General features: G+C 40.6%; 1 protein-coding gene across 5 annotated transcripts in view; it reads left to right on the top strand.

The window, feature by feature from the left end:
- CW7 overlaps positions 1–22,617 on the top strand; it is a 502,578-nt gene extending 479,961 nt beyond the window's left edge. For 4 of the 5 annotated variants that reach the window (XM_089453029.1, XM_089453024.1, XM_089453026.1 and 1 more), the window contains 2 exons: positions 21,787–22,030; positions 22,197–22,617. In XM_089453029.1, the coding sequence (XP_089309155.1) occupies positions 21,787–22,030; positions 22,197–22,284 (332 nt within the window). In that variant the 3' untranslated portion in view covers positions 22,285–22,617. The remainder of the gene's footprint in view (positions 1–21,786; positions 22,031–22,196) is intronic. The other variant, XM_089453028.1, reaches the window with a different exon arrangement.
- The last annotated feature ends 1,652 nt before the right edge of the window (positions 22,618–24,269 follow it).

The raw sequence follows: 24,269 nt of genomic DNA, 5'->3' as shown, positions 1-24,269 counted from the left end.
TGATGAGCCTCAAGAGACCAAGACTGATTCTATACCTGCTGTACATACCCCTACACCTTGTAAAATTCCAGATCGGTATAAACCTCTTGTTTTACTTTCTGTTCTTCATGTTTTCCCCAAAAATTATGATCTATACTTGCCGAGGTTTGATGGTGAATGTAAGAATGTCAACGCTGAGCAACATGTGTAGAATTTTGAGTCTTTTCTAGACCTTTTTGAAGTTGATAATGAAGATGTTAGTATAAGGATTTTTGCTCTTTCTTTGCAAGCCAAAGTGAAGAGTTAGTTCAAAGCCCTGCCTGATGCAAGCATTTCAGATTTCCAGCAGTTTGTCAAAGTTTTTCTCGATAGGTGGATGATCGGGCAAAACCTTTTCTTGATTGTAGAAGAGTATAACCAGCTGAAAAGATTGCTAGGGGAGACAGTACAACAGTTTTCAGCCAGATTTAATCAAGTTTATTATTCGATGCCAGTTGATATAAGGCCTACTCTTAGATCTGCTCTCTTGCACTACCCGGGTGCCTTTGATCCGGAGATGGAGTTTCAGCTGAGAGAAAGGGATATTGCAACACTTCACGAGATGCAAAACAGTGCAGTAAATGTAGAGGCTCATCCGCTGATCCGAAGGGCAAGGTTGAAAGAAGAAGAGATGAAAAACATAGATCCGACCAAATCAACATCTCTAGAGGTGAAGCTTGACATTTTGGTAAGTGCAGTGGAAAAGATGATGGACAAGATCAACACAAGGAATGATTATGATGTTCAATCTCATGGCTTGCTGATTGAAGAAGAACAAGTTGCTGATCCAAAACATTTTGTTTCTTATCCTAGTTGTCATAGATCTAATAATGATTGTTTTGTAGATCATCTTGGCGAAGAAAGAACTGTTGATATGACCTGCATGCTTGATGATGTCTTTTATACCAATGATTTGCCTCGGTTTGATCAGTATGATGATGATTATGTTCTCCAAATAGAAGCTAATCTTGCAAATGAATCAGCAGCTAGTTTGTGCGAGGAGGAAGTTCACTTTCAACAGCTCGAATACAGTGATCAACCGATGCATATGAACTATGACAATGATGAGGAAAGTGCATCAAAGTTTGAAGTAAGTGAAGGATCTTTGCCTTTTTGTTTTGATTCATGTCAGTTCATCAGAGACAACTTCCATGCAATCAGGAATCAAATGTCAACAAGTCTTGATTTGAAGCATCTTGAGAGCAAAGAAAATTTTGTTCAAGACTTCTCATATTCAGATTTGCAACCCCCGAAAGCCATTGATTTTCAAGTTGCAGCTGAAGACTTGGAAGTGGACACACATGATTTAATGATTCAAGGTGAATCCGTACCATTCTGTTTTGAATCATTTCAGTTTTTGAAGGGTAGATTGCATAGTAAATCTTCAAATGAACAACCTATAACAAATCAGCAATCTCTCAGTGTTAATGTTGAGGATGAGACAGATAACAAAATTCTTGAGTAGCTTGTAGCATCAGATTTGCAGCCACCAAATGAAATTGAAGGGCAGATTACAGACGAAGCTTTGGAAGATGAAATACATGATTTGATGATGCAGGAAGATTCTATACCCTTTTGTTTCGAAGCATTTCAGTTTATAAGGCAGAATCTTCGTAAAATCTCTCAAGAAAAAGATGAACAGCTAGAAGGATGTCATACATTTTCAATGGATACATTACAACAGTCTTTTCAAGTTTTTCATGATCCAATAGCTGATGTTTTGGATGAGGTTTGCAGTCAAATTCTTTCTCCATTGACTACATGTGAGCTTGAAACATGTGCTGATATGAATTTGATCCGGCAGCCGGTTTCTTTCTCATTTTCAACAGAGGTCTCGTCACAAGGCTCAGATCAAAGTTTGCATTCATGGTATGAGGAGAAGAGAAGTAATCCATTGGATGAGCTAAGTTCCAGTGTGCATGAACTTCAAGATCCTTATGCAGTGTTTTTGGAGGCGGATAGAGAATTCATATCATTCAACGGATTTGTTTCTAAGTTATCATGGGAGTTGTCGTTCAGTAGTTCTCTCTTGCTGTTCATAAGTGAGCACTTGCGGAGACTTCGAACAGCAAATGGGATACTTACTTGGTTGCATTGGTTGTTTCATTTCACTTGATTAGGCGATGAATGAAACTGTTAGAGTAGGTTTTGATGAATAAGCTCCACTTTGAGCATCATTTCTAGTTTGGCGGTTGTGTTTAAGTATTGAGTCAGTTTTTAGTTGAGTGAGAGTCAATTTGTGTTGTCAAGTCATCGTTTTTCAGTCATGCATTTCAGCTTGAGTTTTTGACTCCATTGCCCAATGAATGAAGGCACTGTCTAGCTCTCCCAAAGATCTGCCGTTCTTGGCACCTCCAAGGAGCTACCATCCCCATTGGACCATAGAGCAAAGGTTCGACCAGTTCAAGCCCTAACTCCTTATATCCCGACCTCGTTGGGGACATGCAAAGAAAAATAGAGAAGAAAAGCAGACCGCTCTGATACCACTGATCCGGATTTAAACAGGAAGGCAATAAAATACAGAGATAACCATAAAGACAGATATGCAGCGGAAATAATACCTCAATTCATTACTGTAAAATACTGAAATATGCTTACAAATAGAAATGGAAATAAACCAGCTAGGGCGATGGTAGCTTATCTCTGAAAAGAGATGTGGTGGCTACATGCCTCTGAACTGTCATACAATGAGGCTCGGAGGCCTATTTATTGTTGAGAAACAATGGAAAAGTTAAAACCCTTCACATTCCAAAACCTAAACCTAGAAGATGAAACGCCAAATTGTGGGCCCCGTTTTTGGGTAAGTTGGTACATCAACTTCCCGGGGTCGCGAATTGGTCGTACTATCTCCGTTTGACGTGCATGATAGCCAGTTGGAAAGATCTCTCCGAGGACTACGACGGAAAAGACGATTTTTATCAAAAAAATCGCTGGTGGTAGATTTCCCAAAAAATGTCGTTTAGGGCCTCAAAACGGCTCCGAAAGTTTAGGACCCAAAAAACTGCTAAAAATAGTAAACTGTGGTATAATTAAGGAAACTGAAGAAACTGTAAGAAGCTTTAGAGGGGATCCAAGTGGAATTAGCGGGTGGCCACCAATATCCACCTGGATCAAGAGGTGACCACGATCATGTGCGATAATTAGAGTTGCATCAAGCTCTCTGAGAATCCAGTGTTTCATGATAGGTCGAAGCATATTGATATCTAATGTCACTTTGTCAGGGACTGTGTCCAACGAGGAGCTGTATAGTTGTGCTACACCCCTAACAGGTGGCGGACATCCTCACTAAGGCCCTTGGAAGGACAAAGTTTGACTACTTTAGGGAAAAGATGGGGATGTTAAAAAACCCGTTTCAATAGCAAAAATGGGAGTGATAACAACACGGATGCAGAGGGAGTTGTCGTACAGATGCAACAATGGCAGTAGTAGAGCCATGGGCATCAGTACAAGATGCAGCAATGCAGAGGATGTTGGGTAGGGAGGCTTAACATCAGCATAGGGACCGATGTTGGATGATTAGGGTGATACTCAGTGAGGAGTATTACTAGAGCACAGTCCTCGCTAAGTGGGAGTGTTGATTTAGGGTAGCATCGAATGTGCTCTAGACACGAAAATTGGTGGAGAGGCTAAAGCACATGAGATCTCCAATACCCAAAATGGTTTGGGCAGATTCTAAACAGTTTAGGAGATATTAAAATAATTAATATTTTTAATGGAGTCCCTAAGGCTAAACTTAGCGAAAATACAATATTAATGAGAATTAATGTAAAACTGTGTTAGAAGGGTCCAAAAGTCATGGATCAAGCCAGAGTTAATCTCAGTTGTTGATTTGTCAACAAGAAAAGTATAAGAGGAGGCTTGAGGGTCACCTGGAGATCAAATTGAGGGAGACCAGTCAGTTCAATTTTTGGAGCGGGGTTAGCTGAGAAATTTGAACTAGGGGTCTGGTGAGCAGTCAAGAGTCAGCAAGTACGGAACAAAGAGACGGGATCAGGCACTAGAGACCAATGCTAAGGCAGGAGAGGTAGATGCACGTCATTTTAGGCAGACGCAGAGGCAGCAGGATACTGCGCAGTCACTAGAGGGCTTGCATGGGTGACACAGAGAGGCCTAAAGCTGATGTAGTCAAGCAAGGGTTAACGCAGATGTCTGGGAGCCATGCAGAGGTCAAACCAAGCTGACGCTAAGACTGGGAGAAGTGCTGGAGAATTTTTTCTCTCTATGGGTAAGCTAGTTTGGCACCTTGTTGTACTAAAGAATTGCTGGATAATAAAATCCCCCCTTGTTGCATCGGTTTTCCCACATTGTGTTTTTCGGGGGATTGTTGTCCAAAATATCTGTGTCAATGTTTTGATTCTTGTACTTGTGTTTGTTTCTATATTACGATGTGATATCTGCAGCAAAATTTATTTTAATGTTTATTGAAGGAATTTCATAAATAACTTATTGAAGAATAAGTAGGAAAAGTAAATAAGATGTTGGAATGATAGAATTTTCACATCAAGGAAGGTCTATCTCTAGACAAGAACCAAAGGAGGACGAAGTGCTGGGGAGCAAAGTTCCGGAAGAAGGATGTCTATGTGCCGGGAAACCAAGTGCAGAAAAGAGGAAGGACTTGACTTGTGCTTGGAGGACATCCTAGTCAAGGGTCTAGGGTTTGGCAGTGATCAATAGGAAGCTTCAATAAGAGAAACTTACTGAAGGGTTTTCCTCTCTAAGAGAGAGGTTATAGCCCTGGCAGAGAGCCAACATATATGTTCTTGTTTTTAAGTTTTTTAGTAGCAGTTTGATAAAGTGCACACACATGCATTAACAATAATAAGAAGAAGATTAAGCTAACAAGAAAAAGTAAAAAGACTCCACAAACTGTTATCATGTCAAGAAGAATCATCACTACACCTAATTGCCCTAGATTCTTCAACATGGTATCTAAGCTAAGGTGACACATCAAGGAAAGGGCAACTCAAGAACACTCATCAAGGAAAGACATCTACAATGTTGAAGCATCAAGCCCGATCTAGTCAAGGAAAAGAGAGTATACCATCTATCATTCAAGGAAGACTACATAGCAAGAAGAAGAGCTTTACACAAAGGCACCTACAAAAAAGAGCAGATCAATAAGGGACCTACATCATCTACAAGTTACCAAGAAAATCACATCATCAAGCAAGTCCACTTGGAGAAGGCAACTTGAAGAACATCAAGATCCTAGGAAGGCGAGCCATGAAATCTTCAAGGAGAAAGCAAATCCACTACATCTCAAAATCTATCAGGTAGGTATATGTTCCCTTCTGAATATACATCAATGTCTTTTTGCAAGGAAAGCAACAAATTGGTAGGTACAAATAACTTTCTTTCATAGAAGAACAAGACTGATTTACTTCTCAAGGAGAATGAACTTCTAGAACATATCAAAGAGAATATCACTATCCCTGCTAAGGAACAAACTCAAGCCTTAGCCAAGTATAATGAGGATGAGACAAGAGCTCAAAGGATTCTAATAGAATCTGTCAAGGACTCTCTCATTCCTTATGTCTCCAAATTTGAGACATCAAAAGAAATTTATGGTAAGCTAGTAGAGCTATTCTTGATATCCACACCTGGAGAAGTGATATCTCTAAAAAATGAATTTTACAAGATGAACATATCAAAGCAAGGAATAACTCCCTACTTCATGAAGATCTCTCAGATGAGAGATTAACTTCAAGAGCTTGGGGAAGTCATGTCTAACAAAGAAATGACAACTGCAGTACTCATTGCTCTACTTGAGGATTAGGGAAACTTCACATCAAGCATATATGCCAAGAAGGAAGCAACCACACTCAGTGAAATGTGGTCTCTATGCAAGGCAGAGGAAACCAGACTTAAAGCCAAAGAAGATGTGGGATCAAAGGAGCAAGCATTTGCTACCATGGCCAAGAGAAAGGGAAAATTTGGCAAATTTGGTCCTCGAAGAACAAACAACAAAGACATGTCGAAAATCCAATGCTATGGATGCCAAGAATATGGACACTACGAAAGGAATTGTCCTAAGCTTAAGTATTGATTTGGGGTAGCGTCGGATGGGCTCTAGCCACGAAATTTGGTGGACAGGCTAAGGCACATGAGATCTCTAATACCCAGAAAGGGTTTGGGCAAATTCTAAACAATTTGGGAGATACTAAAATAATTAATATTTTTAATGCAGTCCCTAAGTCTAAACTTAGGGAAATTAAAATATTAATGTGAATTAATATAAAATTGTGTTAGAATGGTCCAAAAGTCATGGATCAAGCTAGATCTAATCTTAGCCGTTGATTAGGGACTTAATCTCGACCGTTGATTTGTCAACGAGAAAAGTATAAGAGGAGACTTGAGGGTCACTTGGAGAATACACCAAGAGATCAAGATTTCGACTTTTTGGGACTGGGTTTGCTAAGAAAGTTGAGAGAGTGATCAGGAGTTGCAGCTGAGGGGCAGTGAATACAGAAGCAGAGAAGCAGAGATAGTGCCGAGAGGATTAGCGCAACAGTCGAGAAAGCTGACGCAGAGGGCAGAAGCCAGAATAGCCAGGAAAGCCGACACAGAGGGCAGAAGCCGTTATTGTAGGGAACAACTAGAATTGCCAGGAACTACCGGAACAACCGGGAAGGCTGATGCAGAGGGTAGAAGCCAGAATTGCCGAGAATTGTTGGAATTGCTGGGAATTGCTGGAACTGCCAGGAAAGCTGACGCAGAGGGCAAAAGCCAGAACTATCGGGAACTGCCGGGAAAGATGACGCAGAGGGCAGAATAGGCTGACGCAGTCCCTAGAGGCTGATGCAGTCCCTAGAGGCTGACATTTGGGTTTTTTGTGGGGCAGATTGGAGCTGAGGAGCTACCAGTGTGTTTATCCGGGGTTTCAGTCGGAGCATTTGTCTTCGAAGGAGAGGTACTACTGTCGAGATTATTCTCTGTTGGATGAGCCGGTTTTGGCACCCAGATTGTATTCAGAAATTGCATAATAATAAAACCCTCAGATAGCTGCACCGTTTTCCCACATTGGGTTTTTTTGGGGACATTGGTCCAAAAACAACGGTGTCACTTGTGTGCTTGTTTTGTTTCCTTCAGTGGATGATTTGTAATGTGTTGAGCATGTACTTGTATTTATTTCCAGTATTTACATGGTAAATAACTTGTTAATTAACAAAACAAGTAGGTAGGAATAAATCAGAAAGTACATGAAGGGTTTCTAATGGGTTAGACTTAGAAATTCCAACATGGTATCAGAGCGTGGTTGCAGATCATAGGAGAACTGAGGACATCAGCCAAGTAGAGCAGCAGCAACAGAAAACAGTTGTCCTGAGTGACAAAAGATGTTCCTAGCAAAGAAGCAACAAGGAAGGGGTGATGTAGTCCTTGCATCATCAAGTTTGAGCCGGGAAGAGGATCAGCGTAGTGGCATAGGGGAGCAGACTCAACCTACGCAGTGCTTGGTCATCTTTCTCAGTCAGGAAGGATTGATGCCCATGGCTAGGAGGTGGGAATTTTGCTGGTGCTGGGATTGCGCAGAGCCTAGAAGCTCTAACCTTCAGTTTGATATGGCTTAGGAGGCCATGGGTAAGATGCGGAGTGAATCTGGTGGGGTACTATAGTCAGCACAATATCTAACAAGGCAAGACCAAGCGTAGGGAGTTGCTGCTAAGGTGGACCAAGGGGAGGGAGTTGCTGCCAAGACAGATTTCTAGCCAAGGAATCTAGATCAGTGGTGCAGTTGCACAGACGATCGGAGAGGGGCAACTTGATTGTTGGTAGAAGGATTCTTAGGAGGGAAATTAGGACTCAGAGGGAGTCTAGAAGAGAACTTCCAGACGGGAAGTAGAGAGACTCAACAGGAGTCGAACCGAGAACTTCCAGGCGTGAAGTAGAGAGACTCAGTGGAGTTGACAGAGAAGAGTAGAGAGATGACCGTGAATGGGATGAGGGATCAGGATAGGCTGAACGAAGCATCCAACTTTGTGGTCTGGAAGGTCAGGATCCTGTCCATTCTAGATAAACATCATATCAAGGCCTTCGCTTTGAGGGATGACGATTGTGCCATGAGTACTCATGTGCCACTTGAGAGGAAGTGGGGACACATCAAGCTGTACAGGATCCTCGAGGGACCCAGCCTCTTGGATTAGACCTTGCTATGGGAGCCCCGAAGAGGAATAGCAGTACTGGCGATGTCAGTAGAGACAGATGCAGATGGAGCGACAGAGGGAGCTATAGTGCAGGATTCCCGGGACAATGCGAGGCTAGCAGGTTGCAACAGTGAGAGGCACGAGAGTGTTGCACCAGTGTAGGATGGCACAAAGAGGTGTGCAACGGTGCGAGATGCAGGGAGTTGTTGCAGTAGCACAAAGGTCAGAGAGGGAGCACTTGTCAGCGACAGAGGGAGCTTCATAATTGGGAGTGTCTCTAGCCTGACAAAGATGTCAAAATTGGGAGATCAGTTACTTACTTCTCAGTAACTGAGTTGTAGTGCAACAATTAGCAGTGGTGGTGCTTTGGGCAGCACGATGCAGCATGATGAGAGGGGATGCAGTGCAGACGCAACAGTGGCAGTGGTAGGGCCATGGGCAACAGCACATATGAAGAGGGAAATGTTGTACAAATGCAGCAGTGGCAGTGGCAGAGCCATGGGTGGCAGTACGAGATGCAGCAGTGGCAGTGGCAGAGCCATGGGTGGCAGTACGGGATGTAGCAGTGCAGATGATGGGCAGCAGGCCTAGCATTAGGGACTGATGCCAGATGATCAGAGTAATATTCAGTGATGAGTATTGCTAGAGCATAGTCCTCACTAAGAGGGAGTGTTGATTTGGGGTAACATCAGATGTGCTCTAGCCACGAAATTTGGTGGAGAGGCTAAGGCACATGAGATCTCCAATTCCCAGAAAGGGTTTGGGCAGATTCTAAACAGTTTGGTAGATATTAAAATAATTAATATTTTTAATGGAGTTGCCAAGTCTAAACTTAGGGAAATTAAAATATTTATGTGAATTAATATAAAACTGTGTTAGAATGGTCCAAAAGTCATGGATCAAGCCATATCTAATCTTAGCCATTGATTAGCGACTTAATCTTAGTCATTGATTTGTCAACGAGAAAAGTATAAGAGGAGGCTTGAGGGTCACTTGGAGAATACACCAAGAGATCAAGATTTCGACTTTCTGGGGCTGGGTTTGCTAAGAAATTTGAGAGTGATTGGGAGTTGCAGCTGAGGGGCAATGAATACAAAAGCAGAGAGGCAGAGATAGTGTCAAGAGGATCAGTGCAGCAGACGGGAAAGTTGACGCAGAGGGCAGAAGTTGGAACAGTCGGGAAAGTTGACGCAGAGGGAAAAAGCCAGAGCTACCGAGAACTGTCAGAACAACAGGGAAAGCTAACGCAGAGGGCAAAAGCTGGAACTGCTGGGAACAGCCAGAACTGTTGGGAATTGCCGGAACTGCCGGGAAAGCTTACGCAGAGGGTAGAAGCCGAAATTGTTGGAAACTGTTGGAATTGCTGGGAAAGCTGACGCAGAGGGCAAAAGTCGGAACTACTAGGAAAGCTGACGCAGAGGGCAGAAGAGGCTGACACTGGGGTTTTTCGTGGGGCAGATTGGAGCTGAGGAGCTGCTGGAGTGTTTATCTGGGGTTTCAGCTGGAGCATCTGTCTCCGAAGGAGAGGTACTACTGCCGAGATTATTCTCTATTGGGTGAGCTGATTTTGGCACCCAAATATTATTCAGAAACTGCATAATAATAAAACCCTCAAGTAGCTGCACGGGTTTTCCCACATTGGGTTTTTCCGGGGACATTGGTCCAGAAACAACGGTTTCACTTGTGTACTTGTTTTGTTTCCTTCAGTTGATGATCTGTAATGTGTTGAGCATGTACTTGTATTTATTTCTAGTATTTACATGGTAAATAACTTGTTAATTAACAGAACAAGTAGGTAGGAATAAATCAGAAAGTACATGAAGGGTTTCTAATGGGTTAGACTCAGAAATTCCAACATTAAGAAGGACAACAAAAACAAAAGAAAGAGGGAAGAAGCTTATATGACTCAAGAGGTGAAAGAAGAAGAAATGAAGCAAAAGAAGGAAGATCCTCCAGATCTCTACTATCACTAAGTCAAACTCTTTACTTCAAGTCTTATTTCAAGGTTTTTAGGATAGTAGCATGTAGGAATAAAATAAAATTTCATGACTAGAAACATCTTCTAGAATCTAGAAGCATGAAGTACATAGAATTATAAATACTTATGAAGAAGTAGCATTTATAATGAGAATAAAATGCATGGTTAGAAATGTCTTCTGGAATATAGGACCATGGTAGATATAGCTCAAGATATTCATGTAGAAGGAGCATACCTAGTATAGGACCTCATCCACGATGAAAGAAAATTGATCATGATTAAGAATCTTAGAAGACCTCCATCATCAAAAGAAAAGAAACGTTTACAAGGCTAGGGTCTTTAAGATCCTATGATGGAATCTTCAAAAGAAGATTCATTAACCAAAGCAGATGTCTCATTGGGAATCCCATTCATGGGATTCAAGAAAAATGATGATATGCAGGCAAGCTAAGATGAAGCAAGAAGGGCCACACCAAGGACAACCAAATGAAGCTAAGATGATCAAAGAAATATCAAGATGAGGTGCGTATGCATCAAAGTTTAGTCTTGTTATCATTTGTATATTATTGAGTCATGGGAATAGTTCTATAACATGATCTAGTAGGAAAGACTCTCTCTCACCAATGACAAGCTTGAAGGCATGTACTAGAATGCAATAAAGGTCAACAAAAGGATATGCTCACATAAGGAGTATAAGATTGCTGACTAAGAAGCAAGAAGAAATGTTGACTAGTCCAGGAAGCAAGCAATGAAGAAGTGCTCTCAAGGAGCATAAGGTGATTGACAAATTGATCCAAAGAGAAGCAAATGAAGAAAGAGATCAAGCATGTGAAGAACACCATGATCACCGAGAATCACTATCTTATAAGATACTTTGAAGATACCTCCCGAAAGAAGGCAGGACAACTCTTACAAAGGAAGGAAGGACCCTTGACACCTATGAAGGCCTTGGAGATATGAAAAGTACAAATAACTGATTCTACTCTACAAAAGATGTCATGATGAAGAAGCCATCTAGCAAAAGAAAAAGCAATATTGAAGCAATATTAGGATGAAGTCATGATGGGCTACTGGGTCAAAGCATGTAAACAAGCAAGTACAACAAAGCATCCATGAGAAGGGTATTCCGAAGCATGGACAGATGACAAAGGAGTAGTCAGAAGACGAGAAAACCTGGTGTATGACAAGAAAGCCACTTTCGACGAAGGAAGCAATGACATGACAAACCAGGAAGGAAAGTGATCGACATATGGTGCCCTACCTAGAATAATTTCAAACAAAGAATTCATGACATCAAATAAAGGAAGGAGATCAAGCTGCTGAAAGAGTCCCTAGTTAAGAGGGAACTCTGACAGATCCTTGATCAAGAGGGATTTTTTGGATCACCCCTGATTACAAAGGAGTGACAATTGTGTTTTTCCATTTCATGTGTCATGCAGTAGACTAGGACTAACAGCCGTAAGTCTAGATGAAGGCTATGAATGGAAATGTAGACACAAGATAGACACAACATTCTTGTCTTCACTTGGGAAGAAAGAATGGGAGGATTGGGTAATTATCTGACATCCAATACTCTTTGAGGATGTGTAGGGAATCCAAGACAAGAGTAGGCAAGAGGACCAATATTCTTTGAGGGCTGGGAACCCAAGACAAGAATAGTCCTAGGTCGTACTCAGTGAACACCCGGGTGGGTATGTACCTTGAGAGACACTGACCAAGGTGTCTATAAGTCATTGGTCTCGCCAACGTTGTGATATGATCTATTGAGAGATAGAGTTGTCAGTTAAGGCCTTGCTGTGGAAACAATGTTGGTTATTATGATGCTATAATAGATGGATTGCAAATCCGGTTTCTCTTATGTGAATTCTTCAAGATTGAAACATAGCCAAACACCTTGTAATGTTGTATGAATACCTCCCTAGTTAAGAGGGAGTGTTGAAGGAAATGTAACTAGGTTCGGTCTTCATAAATGTACTTTTGATATTTGTATTTATTCAAGAAAAGAAATATTATTTTTATATTATTTGTCAATGAATTTCTTGCTCATTGAAGTTGGTCAAGCACATGGATAAGTGCTTCTAGGAAGTCAAAAGGTCAATATATTTATAAGACCCTTAGAGGGCATGTTACACTATGTATAAGGTCAAAGGAATACCTCCAAGACAAGTGCAAGTCCTCTCCATGCAACAATGACCTCCACAAGAAGCCATCTGAAGCAAGCATAACAAGTCAGCGTGCAAACTGTCCTCAAGTCGACCTTCTAGTCACCCTAAAAGGAGGGACAATCCACTATATAGAGAGGTTGTCCACTCCACTATAACGCACTCATATACCTCTGAAATTAGTGAAGTGAAGTAGCCGAAAAAGACAAGGAAAAGCCTAGTCTAAGGGGTCTCCAAGACAAGCAAAGGAAGGAGGAAGAAGGCTGAAGTGAAGAAGACTGTTTCTAGGGCTAGAAACAATCACCCGTGCAAAGAAGATGAGGGTAAGTCTGCGGCATTACAACAACTAGAGAATAGTCCATGAAATAGTATTTTTTGGGTGAGAAATCAAGTCTTCAAGGACTCCCAAGCCTAGCAAAGGAGCCTATCTCTCTAGTGAAGGAAAAGGACCCTAATTCTCTAGGGTTCCTACTTCACGCGGGAAAAATTGGGGCAACAAAACAATATTACAACCATACTTCAAGAAGGATCTCATTTAGTCATGGATAGGAGAGGAACATCTCACCTAGAAGGCTCACTCAAGGAGGGTCTATCTCTAGACAAGAAACAAAGAAGGAGGACGAAGTGCTGGGGAGCAAAGTGCCGGAAGGAGGAAGTCTATGTGCCGAGAAACCAAGTGCAGAAAAGAGGAAGGACTTGACTTGTGCTTGGAGGACGTCCTAGTCAAGGGTCTAGGGTTTAGCAGTGATTAATAGGAAGCTTCAATAAGAGAAACTTACTGAAGGTGTTTCCTCTCTAAGAGAGAGGTTTTGGCCTTGTCAGAGAGCGAACATTTATGTTCTTGTTTTCATGTTTTTTGGTAGCAATTCCATTAAGTAGACACACATGCATTAATAAGAAGAAGAAGAAGATTAAGCTAACAAGAGAAAGTAAAAAGACTCCACTAATTGTTATCAAGTCGAGAAGAATCATCACTACACCTAATTGCCTTAAATTCTTCAACATGGAGATCAGGTAAAATTAATAAGAGGTACTACAAATTATGTTCATTTGCAGTCAAATTGTGATACTAAGATAATGATCTCTTGAAAATTAGTAATGCATTATTGAGAGGGCCAATTTTTAGAAATCATTAGCATTTGTAGTTTTTCCTTGACTAGGAATGAAATGATTTTTTTATAGAAAACTTGCTAATGATACTTCTAGGGTTTGTATGTATATAGAGCTTGCAATTTGTATGTTGAAAGATCTTGAAGACTTTTGGCATTTAGGGTTTGTGAACCCTAGCATAGTTTGGATCAAAAGGAACCCTAGGAGCAAAACCCTATCTAATCATGTCCACTATTAGAGGTAGATATAACCCTTGATGTTTAATGTGAGAACAAGGTTGGTGAACAGGTTCAAGACTAAGAGGGAGCTAATCCTTCTCAAAAGATAAGTACTCTATATATTTCCTTGCTTATTAGCATTGTGCCTTGTCCTTTTTGTTCTTTCATGGTCTTCTAACAAAGGTTGCAAGTCAAGACAAGATTTATCTAAAAGCTTGACTAGCAGAAAGAAGAAGTGGAAGAACATGGCAAAACATGAAGATGAAGGGAGCAGTTTGAAGCTTGAATCAAAGAAGTCGATTAGAGGGCAAGAAGTTCACTTACCTCAAATGGAAAGAGGGAGCTGTAAAGACCCTGATGGATACAATATTAATTGAAGCTTGAAACACATTGATTGATGATTAAAAACTGAAGAGCATGAAGTAGAACTCTGTTGCAATATGAAGATAGACCTTACAAAGGAATGTTGACTTTAGAGGGACAAAGCACGAAGAATTCGATATGAAGAATCCCACACCTTGACTAGAGGCTATTGTGATTTGGCAACTCTGATAATGATGAGATATGGTTTGGCTCCCTGAAAGGACATTTTGTAGAAGTATGTGAAGAGGATGGAAAGGTAGTAGTTGAGATAACTTGTTTGATGATATTGTATCGACAAAAGTTTGATTCGATTCAAAAACACATGGATTGTGTGGACAACATTGATGATGGCTTGGAAGAGCATGAGGGCAGAATTTTGTTATGTAAGGAAGAAGGCATGTGCTAACAACTGTGAGGAAGTTTTGCTTCTTGAAGGTAATATATGAACCATTTGATGACAAAGTTGCATGAATATTGTGAAGATTGAGGAAGGTCGAAGTTCGATATGGAGTGATGCTATTAGGAGTCGAGAAGCCATGCAAGCTACTACTAAGATCCACAAAAGAATAAGTAGTTGATGAATAGGACAAGCTAAGGCTTGTGGTTATGTCTCCTTGGTTGAGAGGGAGTAAGGATCTCCTCCCTGGTTGAGAGGAAGTGATGTGGGACACTGTATTCTCCATGTGTCATGCACTAGGCCAAGACTAATAACCGTAAGTCTAGTGAATGCACTGTTAGGGATAATGGAGGATTGGATAAGCATCTAGGATTGATACTCCTCGAGGATTGAGAATCCATGATAGGAGTAGTCCCGAGGACCGATACTCTTTGAGAATAGGGAAAGGTATCCAAGATAAGAGTAGTCGAAGAGGACTGATATTCTTTGCGAATTGGAATCCAAGATAAGAATAGTCCTGCATGGACATACCTGGTGAACATCTAGATAACGTATGTGCCTTGAGAGGCGGTTGTGGTGGTGTTCAAATGTATGTCTCCCAACATTGTGCTATAATCTAATGGCGAGTAAGAACTTATCGGTCAAGGCCTTGCTATTTTGTAATTGACAATGTTGGTTATGTTGTTGATGCTTGATGATGCTTATCAATCCGAACTCTTCCTATTTGAATATTTCAATTTGAGAGTATCTATGTATCTTGTTGTGTAATTATGAATACCTCCCTAGTTAAGAGGGAGTGTTGAAAAGTGTAACTAGGTTTGGTCTTCATCATTGTGTTGTATCATTATGCATTTTATGTAAAAAGCAAAAAGAAAAAAAAGGAAGAAAAATATTATTATTATTATTATTATTATTAGTAGCTAAGCATTCTCTTCATCTAAGTCACAGGTCACGTCCCCCAAGGTCACATGTCCCATATTTCATGTGTCGGACAAGAAATATGACCTAAAACGTGTCAAACACGGTTTTGAACGTGTCCTCCAATCAAGACACTCGTGTTCGACGTGGCAAAAACATGCCCTAGCGTTTTTTCCTCAGACGACACGTGTCCCACAAAAAATCACCCATAAAGACCACACAAGGTTCATTTTTTCGGTCATTTTTCATCGTCGAAGCTCGCTGGAGTTATTGTTGTCTCGCTGGAGTTTCTTTGTTTGCTCACTAAGTCGCTGGTCATTGTTTGCGTGGGGCCAGGTAAGCATTTTCCAAATTCATGTATAACTTGTAATATCAGAAAGCCAAACAAACAGATGGACACTGCCTTGTAACCGAGTTATGTGAGGTAGCTGAGTTATATTACTTGGTCATAACAATATTACAATTTACAATGGTTCACACTGCCGTGTCTATTCCCATTCTGTTGTCACGACTTTATTAGACTTGACATTACAATGCATCGGAGCCTGTTGCAGCCATCCAGTGTTTATTCCACTCTTGATGTTCTGAGCCTAACCCTACTTCAAGGAACATATCATCTAAAACAACTACATATTAAATGACCATCTTTCCAGGAATACACCAACCTCAGCAGCCCATCGAATCCTCTTCCAGGATGCATATGCACTTGTGCCAATTAAATAAAGGGAATTTCCAATAAAGAAAACCTCCAGTGCCATAGTATGCATGTGCATGACTTCAGGATAAAAATAGAATGGGTAAGGTGTGATAAAGATAATAGATTTCATGCCTAACAAGGCACACCCTACCTTATTTGACTTCCTGTTCTTTAAACTGCCAAAATCTGCACCTGAGATCATTCTTGAGCAAATGGGTTATGCCGTCTGCTGCTGGTGATATACAAGAAGGCTGCATGTAACCAGTCACAGAAGGGTGATCTTCATTATTCATTGGAGAGTTTCCTGACTTGCAAGTGCCCACACTTTCACACAGCAATGTGATGAGGCTTGAAGTGGAGGTCAAGAGAAGTGTGAAGCTCATGTTGGAGCAATTCCTGCAACTCACATGTTGGAGCAGCATACACCTTTGGAATTGTCTCCAAGCTTGTCTTTGTAAAAAGTTAAAAACTATTCGATTTAGTCCAACAAACCAAATGCAAAAAGCTCTTCTACATTTCTGAAATAGAACCTGCATTCTGTTGCTTGTGGTCTTAAACAGCCAATTTCATGTCATCACTATTGGAAGTGTCTTCCTGCGTTTTATTTAATGGAAAATCTGCATTTTATGGCTTTAATATCTAAGTTCTTTTAAATTTCTAGTTAGTAGTTTCTTATGTGCTTGTAGCTTCGTATAATTGTTAGTAAGTTAATGACATGAAGATTCAAGAATGAACATTGAACTATGAACAATGAACCATTGCACATCATTGATGTAGTAAATTAATAAACTAATACTATATTTCTGTAACTTAATATGGATCAAGAACTATATTTCAGTATTATATATATATATATATATATAATGTGTCCCTCGTTTCCTATTTTTGGGGCCACTATGTCTCGTGTCTTCGTGTCATGTGACTTAGCTCTTCATGCTTCCAGGATTTATTAAGTCAAAGAGTCAAAGTCCTATTTGGACTTCTTGTAAAAAAAGGAAAAGGTATTTTCGAAAATGTAATTTGGGTTAATTCACCTCAAGAAGCCAAGTCGTTCATCCTAGATGACATGTTGGCTCACTCAAAAGATGTGTCTTTTCGCATATGCAAACAACTATATATTGGCATACATCCTCCACCAAAATGGCAAACAATTCGGTGCTTTTCTATGACGAGCTTTGAGGTGAAGATATACGAAAATTAGAGGCTACTTTATGGTGAAGACATGTGAGTTTCTTGGGCTATAGATCTGAATAAATGCGAGGTCTCTATGGCAGAATGTCTAAGAAAAATGCGAGTTTTCTTGTGGCAAAATGTCTGAGAGAAATGCAAATTTTCTGTGACAGAATGTCTGGAAGAAATGTGAATTTTTTATGGCAGATGATCTGAGATAAGATCGAGTTCCATGTGACATATAAGCTGATATTGATGGAAGTTACTGTGACTGAGATTGATGCTATTTCCTGAGACTAAGATGATGAATTTGGAGGGCTTGACTTGGCATCTTGGAGGTTGGATTCTTATATTAGTCTTGGGTCTTGGATTTCTCACTTTGATCTGATTCTATAAGAAGAGAAGTTGGTTGGGTTTTCCCCCTTGTGGGGTTTTGCCCTGGCTTGGAGCCTATATCTTTGTGTTCTTTGTCTCTTGTGATCTTCATGTTTTATACTTTTGGTAGTTGCTTGATGAAAGAAGAGAATAAAAATTTAATAAATAAGTCAACAAATTCACAAGTAATTATCATGACAGAGAAATCAACCCTAATACATAAGTCTATTGATTTCTCAACAACCTCTGTCTAGGGGGAAGTTTGTATACTTCAGAGACAAGCTTAGTGTGATGCAAAATGTCTCCCTCGTTGAGAGGGAGTGTTGATGTTTTTGTAGCATTGGGTCAGACATCCTCTCATGGGGAGAATGATACATTCGCCCATGGGACCATGCTGATTTGGCTAGGGGAGGTTGGCCTATGATGCTCACATTGTGCTCTAGGATGGAGTGATCTATTTTTTATAGATCAGGTTTGAATTGTTAATTGGTTGGGGTTTTTCACCCAACAATGGGGTAAACAATTATAGTCTAATGTTGAGTTGTGATGTAGTCTCCATTAGTGTAGGGGTTTTTTGTGATGAGAAGCCACCTTGATGGTTCACCACTCAACATTAGAGTTTTCTATAAATAGACAAGCATGTGAGAGGCAAATTATCAACATAGCAAGCTTCATCATCATTTTATTTATCTTGGACAACTGCATGTGTGATCTGTACAACCAAGTTTGACTAGCCAAGTTTGACTAAGTTTGAGCAGCTTTGACAACAACCAAGGCTGCATGTGCGAGGGTTTGACTCGCTGTAGTTTGACCATAGGGCCAAAGTTTGGCCAAGATGAAGTTTGACCGCTGAGTTGATTTTTTATTGTTTGATCAGCGTGTTGATTTGGGGTAGCATCGGATATGCTCTAGCCATGAAAATTGGTGGAAAGGCTAAAGCACATGAGATCTCTAAGACCCAGAAATGGTTTGGGCAAATTCTAACCAGTTTGGAAGATATTAAAATAATTAATATTTTTAATGGAGTTCCTAAGTCTAAACTTAGGAAAAATAAAATATTAATGGGTATTAATATAAAACTGGGTTCGACCCCGAATGCGGGTGATTCGAACTACAATTAGTGTGATGGGACTGGGGTGGGCGAAGCAGCGAAGCCACCTGCCAGCCAGGATCATCGGACAAAAGGCCATGTGGGAGGAGAAGCGCCTGCAGGTGGATGTCATAAATGGCAAAGGAATGTCTGAAACAGGCATTAATATGTCGTCCCGATTCGCATGCGAAGTTGGATATCAGTCTTCGGCTCCCATGAATGCCATTGTTATGGCGGGAGAGTATCGAGGAGGTGGGAATTGTTTATTAGCCGGCCTCAGCCATGGCTATATGCTGTTGTGTTTCATGCTGTTTTGGATGGTTACGGGTTCTGCAGGCGCTTGGGTTTCATGGGGGTCAAGCTCTGGTTCTTTTAAGCGGCCCGCACCTCAGGTGGTGGGCTCACAAACGCAAACCAGTGCGCTATCTGAGCGTGGTATTCCCTCTGCTGTTCGTGGCATTCCCTCTGCTGTTAGTGGTATTCCCTCTGCTGTTCGTGGCACTCCCTCTGCTGTTAGTGGTATTCCCTCTGCTGTTCGTGGCATTCCCTCTGCTGTTCGTGGCATTCCCTCCGCTGTTCGTGGTATTCCCTCTGCAATGTCGAGGCCCCGCCAGAGAATGCTCAGCCGCAGAGGCTCAGGACGGGGCAACCCTTCTCGCCCATCCTCGGGGTCTGACGCCATGAGTCAGGATCCTCGACCTCGCAGTGGAAATGAGGGCATTCTGAGGCCCAGTCAATTCCTCGACCCAAGCTCTCCAGGCTCTTCGAATTCGCCCTCCTTTGGCTCTGCTATTTTTACGTTCAATTGCTCCCTCAATCGCCCTCGGATCACGGCTCATGTCTCTGTCCTCTTTCTAGAGGAAGCCCAAGATGAGGGCGATACCAGTGCCCCAATGCCACTCACAGAGGATGAACAGGATGTGGGTGACCCCAATACTCCAAAGCCAACTGTTGATATGCAGCTCGGGATGGTTCCACCGGCCAGCGCTGTCAATGTTAATCCTATGGCTCCTGCTCCTCCAGAAATGAATGATAATGCAGCGGCCCAAGCTCAGGACCTGAATGCAGGGGGTTGGTGCAGGATCGTGGAGGAGTCACCTGACGAGTAATCCAGCGTTGTAGCTGCTCAACCGGTTTTTGCGGCCCAGTTATAAAGGTTTTTTGGCTCAATGTGTCAAATTCTGTCTCTGTTACTGTGTCGAGATCAATTTCCAGTTTCAGTTGTGTTTGTATGTTGTTGCTGTTGTGTATGTTGTTTGTGTTATTCTGGATCCCCTGCGTGGGAAATTTCGTCCAATTTCTCAGTTTTGGACAATGTCTGGCTCAAACGGCCTTACTCTCAGGCTAGTTGGTTCACCATGCTCAGCTTGCTGTAATTGTACTCTTTTACTGTGAATAATAGATTAGACTTACTTAGAAAAAAAAATATAAAACTGGGTTAGAATGGTCCAAAAGTCATGGATCAAGCCAAATCTAATCTTAGTCGTTGATTAGAGATTTAATCTCGGCCATTGATGGACCAACAAGAAAAGTATAAGAAGAGGCTTGAGGGTCAGTTGGAGAACACTCCAAGAGAGATCAAGAACTCGATTTTCTGGGGCAGGGTTTGCTGAGGAAATTGAGTGAGTGATTTGAGTTGCAGCCGAGGGGCAGTGAATACATAGCAGAGAGGCAGAGTTAGTATCGGGAGGATCAACGTAAAATCCGGGAGAGGTTGATGCAAAGCCAGCTAGAGGCCACGCAGAGGCAGCCAGAGGCCACACAAAGACAGCCAAGAGCTGCTAGAGCCAGAGAGGGCCAGGGTGTGAGACACAAAGGCTCTAGAGGCTGACGCGGAGCCCAGAGAGGCTGACACTGGGACAGAGAGGCTGACGCTAAGCCAGAGAGGCTGACGCAAGGCCTAGAGGCAGCGCTGGGAGATTTTTCGTGGGACACACTGGGAGCTGGAGAGTCGGATAGGGTGATGCAGTCCCTATCAGAGTGATGCAGAGCAATAGAAGATGCATTGTTGTTGTGGGATCGTTCATCTGTAGATTTAGCCAGAATATCTGTCTCCAACTGAGAGGTACTACTATCGAGGGCATTCTCTATTGGGTGAGCCATTTCTGGCACCTAGGTTGTATTTTGAAACTGCATGATAATAAAACCCTCTAAATAGGTGCGCCGGTTTTCCCGCATTGGGTTTTTCCGGGGACATTAGTCCAAAAACAACGGTGTCACTTGTGCGCTGGTTTACTTTCAGTTGATGATCTGTATGTATTGATAGTAGATACTGTACCTGTATTTATTTTCAGTATTTACATGGTAAATAACTTGTTAAGTAATTGAACAAGTAGGAAAAAATAAATCAGATAGTACAGGAAGAATTTCTAACGAGTTAAACTTAGAAATTCCAACACAGCGTGGAGTAAATAGGTGGTTGCCCAGGTTTGACTGGTATTTTGACTTGGATATTGGCACAGTTTTCTAGTCAAATTTCTGATTTATAAAGGTTGCTGAAAATATAATTTCCCCTGAAGAAACGCTTGATGGATTTTCTACTGTACAGTGTAGATGTCTGTCTTTCTATGATCTTTACTGTTTCCACTGCATTTACTGTTGATATTTTGTGTGTAATTATTCAATGATATCAGTAGCTTGAGAAATACTGTTTAAAATCATTATGAAGTAATTATCAGAGTAGAAAATTGTATTCTATTGCACTTGCCATAGAATTTCAACAGGATCTTGTCTTATTGCTATTGCATGTTGACAGTGACTTTCGAAAGGGCCTTTACTCTCACTTTCAGTGATATAACTTCTGCAATCACTGGTCAATTTTTTGTATGTTATTACAGAGAATATTACTTCCATTTATCATCTATAATCAACCGTCATAGTTACTTCCTAACTCCATATGCATTATTGGATAATTGCCAGTAGTCTTTCCCCATCAAACACCTCTAAAGTAAACTCATAAAATCTTATAAAAATGTGTTATTAAAGCAGCAACTCTTCATATCAGCTTGAACATAGTTGCATAAGGCTTAGTAATCCTGACCATTTACTATCTTGTGCTTGATGTTGTGAATACAATTTGGTATAGTTTGCAGAAAAAGAAAATTAAAATAAATAACATCTAATTTAATAACGGTTTATTTTTACTGCAGATCAGAGTGAAGAGGAGACGGGTCCTCCATCACCAGTTCAGATATCAAAAGGAGGTTTCAAAATGGGTATAGGAACTATTGTGCGTAAGGCAGCAATTGCTGCATCTACAGCAGCAAAACATGCCTATGTTGCTGTTGGTGCTGCTAAAAGGCCAGACTCTGAACTGTTACCTCTAAGATGCTGCCTGATGTCACTTTCACTTCCATGGGAAAATATTGCTCATGATTTATTATTTAAGGTAAGGTGAACTTCAATTACTCATCTCCATAAAATTTATCTGTCTTTAAATTTAGATGGAGAAACCTCGCCTAATTACTGCAGCATAGCTACCAGTGCAAAAAGCTTGATGAAAAAGGATATATTTTTTGTCATGTTTTAAACTGAATATCTGTTTTCCACAACTTTGCAGGGTTTGTCAAAACCAGACTTTTAATGTACATCTGTTTGTTTTCTCCTATATCCTGAACTTGCACTCAAGTGTCTACAGTCACATGTAGTGTGCTTCTCAACTGCAAAGAGGAATTAGACAGATCTTCTCAATTGCAAAGTGGAAATATGCAAATCAGATTCCATAGCTGAAAGGTCATCGCTTTAAAGAAAATATTGCGCATCAAGTATTCAGTCTTTTCTCATTAACTTGCAATTTTATGCATTTCTCTGGGGTGGGTTAAAGCTTGGGAGTTATTCTGAAATGTAATAATATAAGGGATTGTATTTCCACACTGATGTACTCACTTGTTTAATTTGTATAAACTGCTATGCCTAAATATGCTTTCCTAAGTATACAAAATAATATGCTTTCTATTTAAGATTGGCATGAGTTATTTTCCCATCTACTTTATAGCCATTATGTAATGCTGCATCCACATTTAGAGCCATGACATGTGGATGCAATGTTAGTGAGTTGCAAATTTAATATGATATATAATATTCTTAAATACTTTTGAATTCTATAGATTCAGAGGTTTTTTGAAGATTATATGACTAGGGTGATTAGAAGCATTTATACTGATTTATCCTAAAAGCAGCATGACGACAACTATGTTGTGAGGACAATGTTAGAAATCATCAATATTAAATACATGTGAGGGATATTTGGACAAGAACCATACCATCAACCATTGTTATCTGATATGATTAGAAATGGAGCTAGATGAGAAAGTTGGACACAACTTTTTAGCGATCTAAGAGAAACTCAAGAACTTGCTTGGAAATAGAAATAATATTCTCAACTCTGGGTGAATGTTCATGGAAGATGAGGTACTAGAAATAGAGAGAAGACCTCTTCTTGTGAGTGCAATGCTGCCTCTTACTAATGCTACATGCAAAATGTTACGCTCCAAGAATTCATGATTACCAAATGACCTCTTTTTAATATTGCACTAATATTACATCAAAAGGGTGTTGAAATTTGGTACCGGAGGACAGGTGGTTCCCTTAGGCTTTGATCTTTGGCCTAGGGAAAAGTGTCCAAAAGAATTTAATTTTTCTCCTAAAGTGACTTTATAATTTTATAAAGTTAAATCTAATTTAAAAGTGACTTTAAGTGATAAAGTTATTAAGTCTAATTTTAAAGTGACTTTTATAAAGTCAATGAAAAATTAGAAAGGAAAAGTGACTTTGGAAATAAATGACTAAGTGGGTCTTTATTAAAGTGGGGTGAATTAAAAAATAGAAAGTGAGATTTAAATGAGCATTTAATCTCAACCATTGATCTAAATCTATTTCAGCCATTGGATTTAGAGATCACCCAAAAGTCACTTGGATCACCCAAAAGTCACTTGGAGTTATATTAAAGGAGGAAAATGAGGAAAAGGTCATTCATTCTTTCATGAGCAGATTGGGAGAAGGAGAGCAAGAGAGCAAGAGAGATTTCTGAGCAGGAAGGAGAAGGAGACAGCAGCTTGGCACACATTCCAAGGCAGCAGTTGAGCAGATTTGTACAGCTAATTCAGCACATAGTGAAAGGCAGATTTTTGCACAAAAATCGAGGAGCAATTTGCTGATTTTTCTGCACACAAAACGGAGGTCGTACAACATTTATTGCTGTCCTGTTTGCTGTAATTTCCAGATTGCTGTGAGGCACGGGAAAGGAGATAAGTTGTAAATTTGCTTGCTGATTTTTGCTGAATAATTCTCACTGTAAAAAGACAAATTTCAGAAATAAAGAAGAGCTCTCAAACTGGTTTTCCCCAAGAGTTGTAGGGGGTTTTTCCAGGGTCAAGTTGACCAAAAATATCAGTGTTTTAATGTGTTTTAATGGCTGTTTTTAATTGCTGATTTTTAATTCTGCAATTTCCAGCATTCTGAAAAATTTCCAGAATTTGTGTTTTCAGCAATATTTATTTTTTTCAGTCTGTTAAATGTATGGTTATGGGAATGGGCATTTAACTACATGGGAGAAATAAGGAGAAACTGAAAACCGGGGTGGGAAAACAGAAATTTTTACATGGTATCAGAGCTTGAGTGCTGAAGGGCAGTT

This window comes from Pinus tabuliformis, chromosome X (assembly GCF_031772625.1).
Source record: "Pinus tabuliformis cultivar Carrire ecotype Pingquan chromosome X, CPIR1, whole genome shotgun sequence".
Lineage (NCBI taxonomy): Eukaryota > Viridiplantae > Streptophyta > Pinopsida > Pinales > Pinaceae > Pinus > Pinus tabuliformis.
Note: the sequence above shows the minus strand (reverse complement) of the source record. Positions and strands in the feature narration are given on the sequence as shown.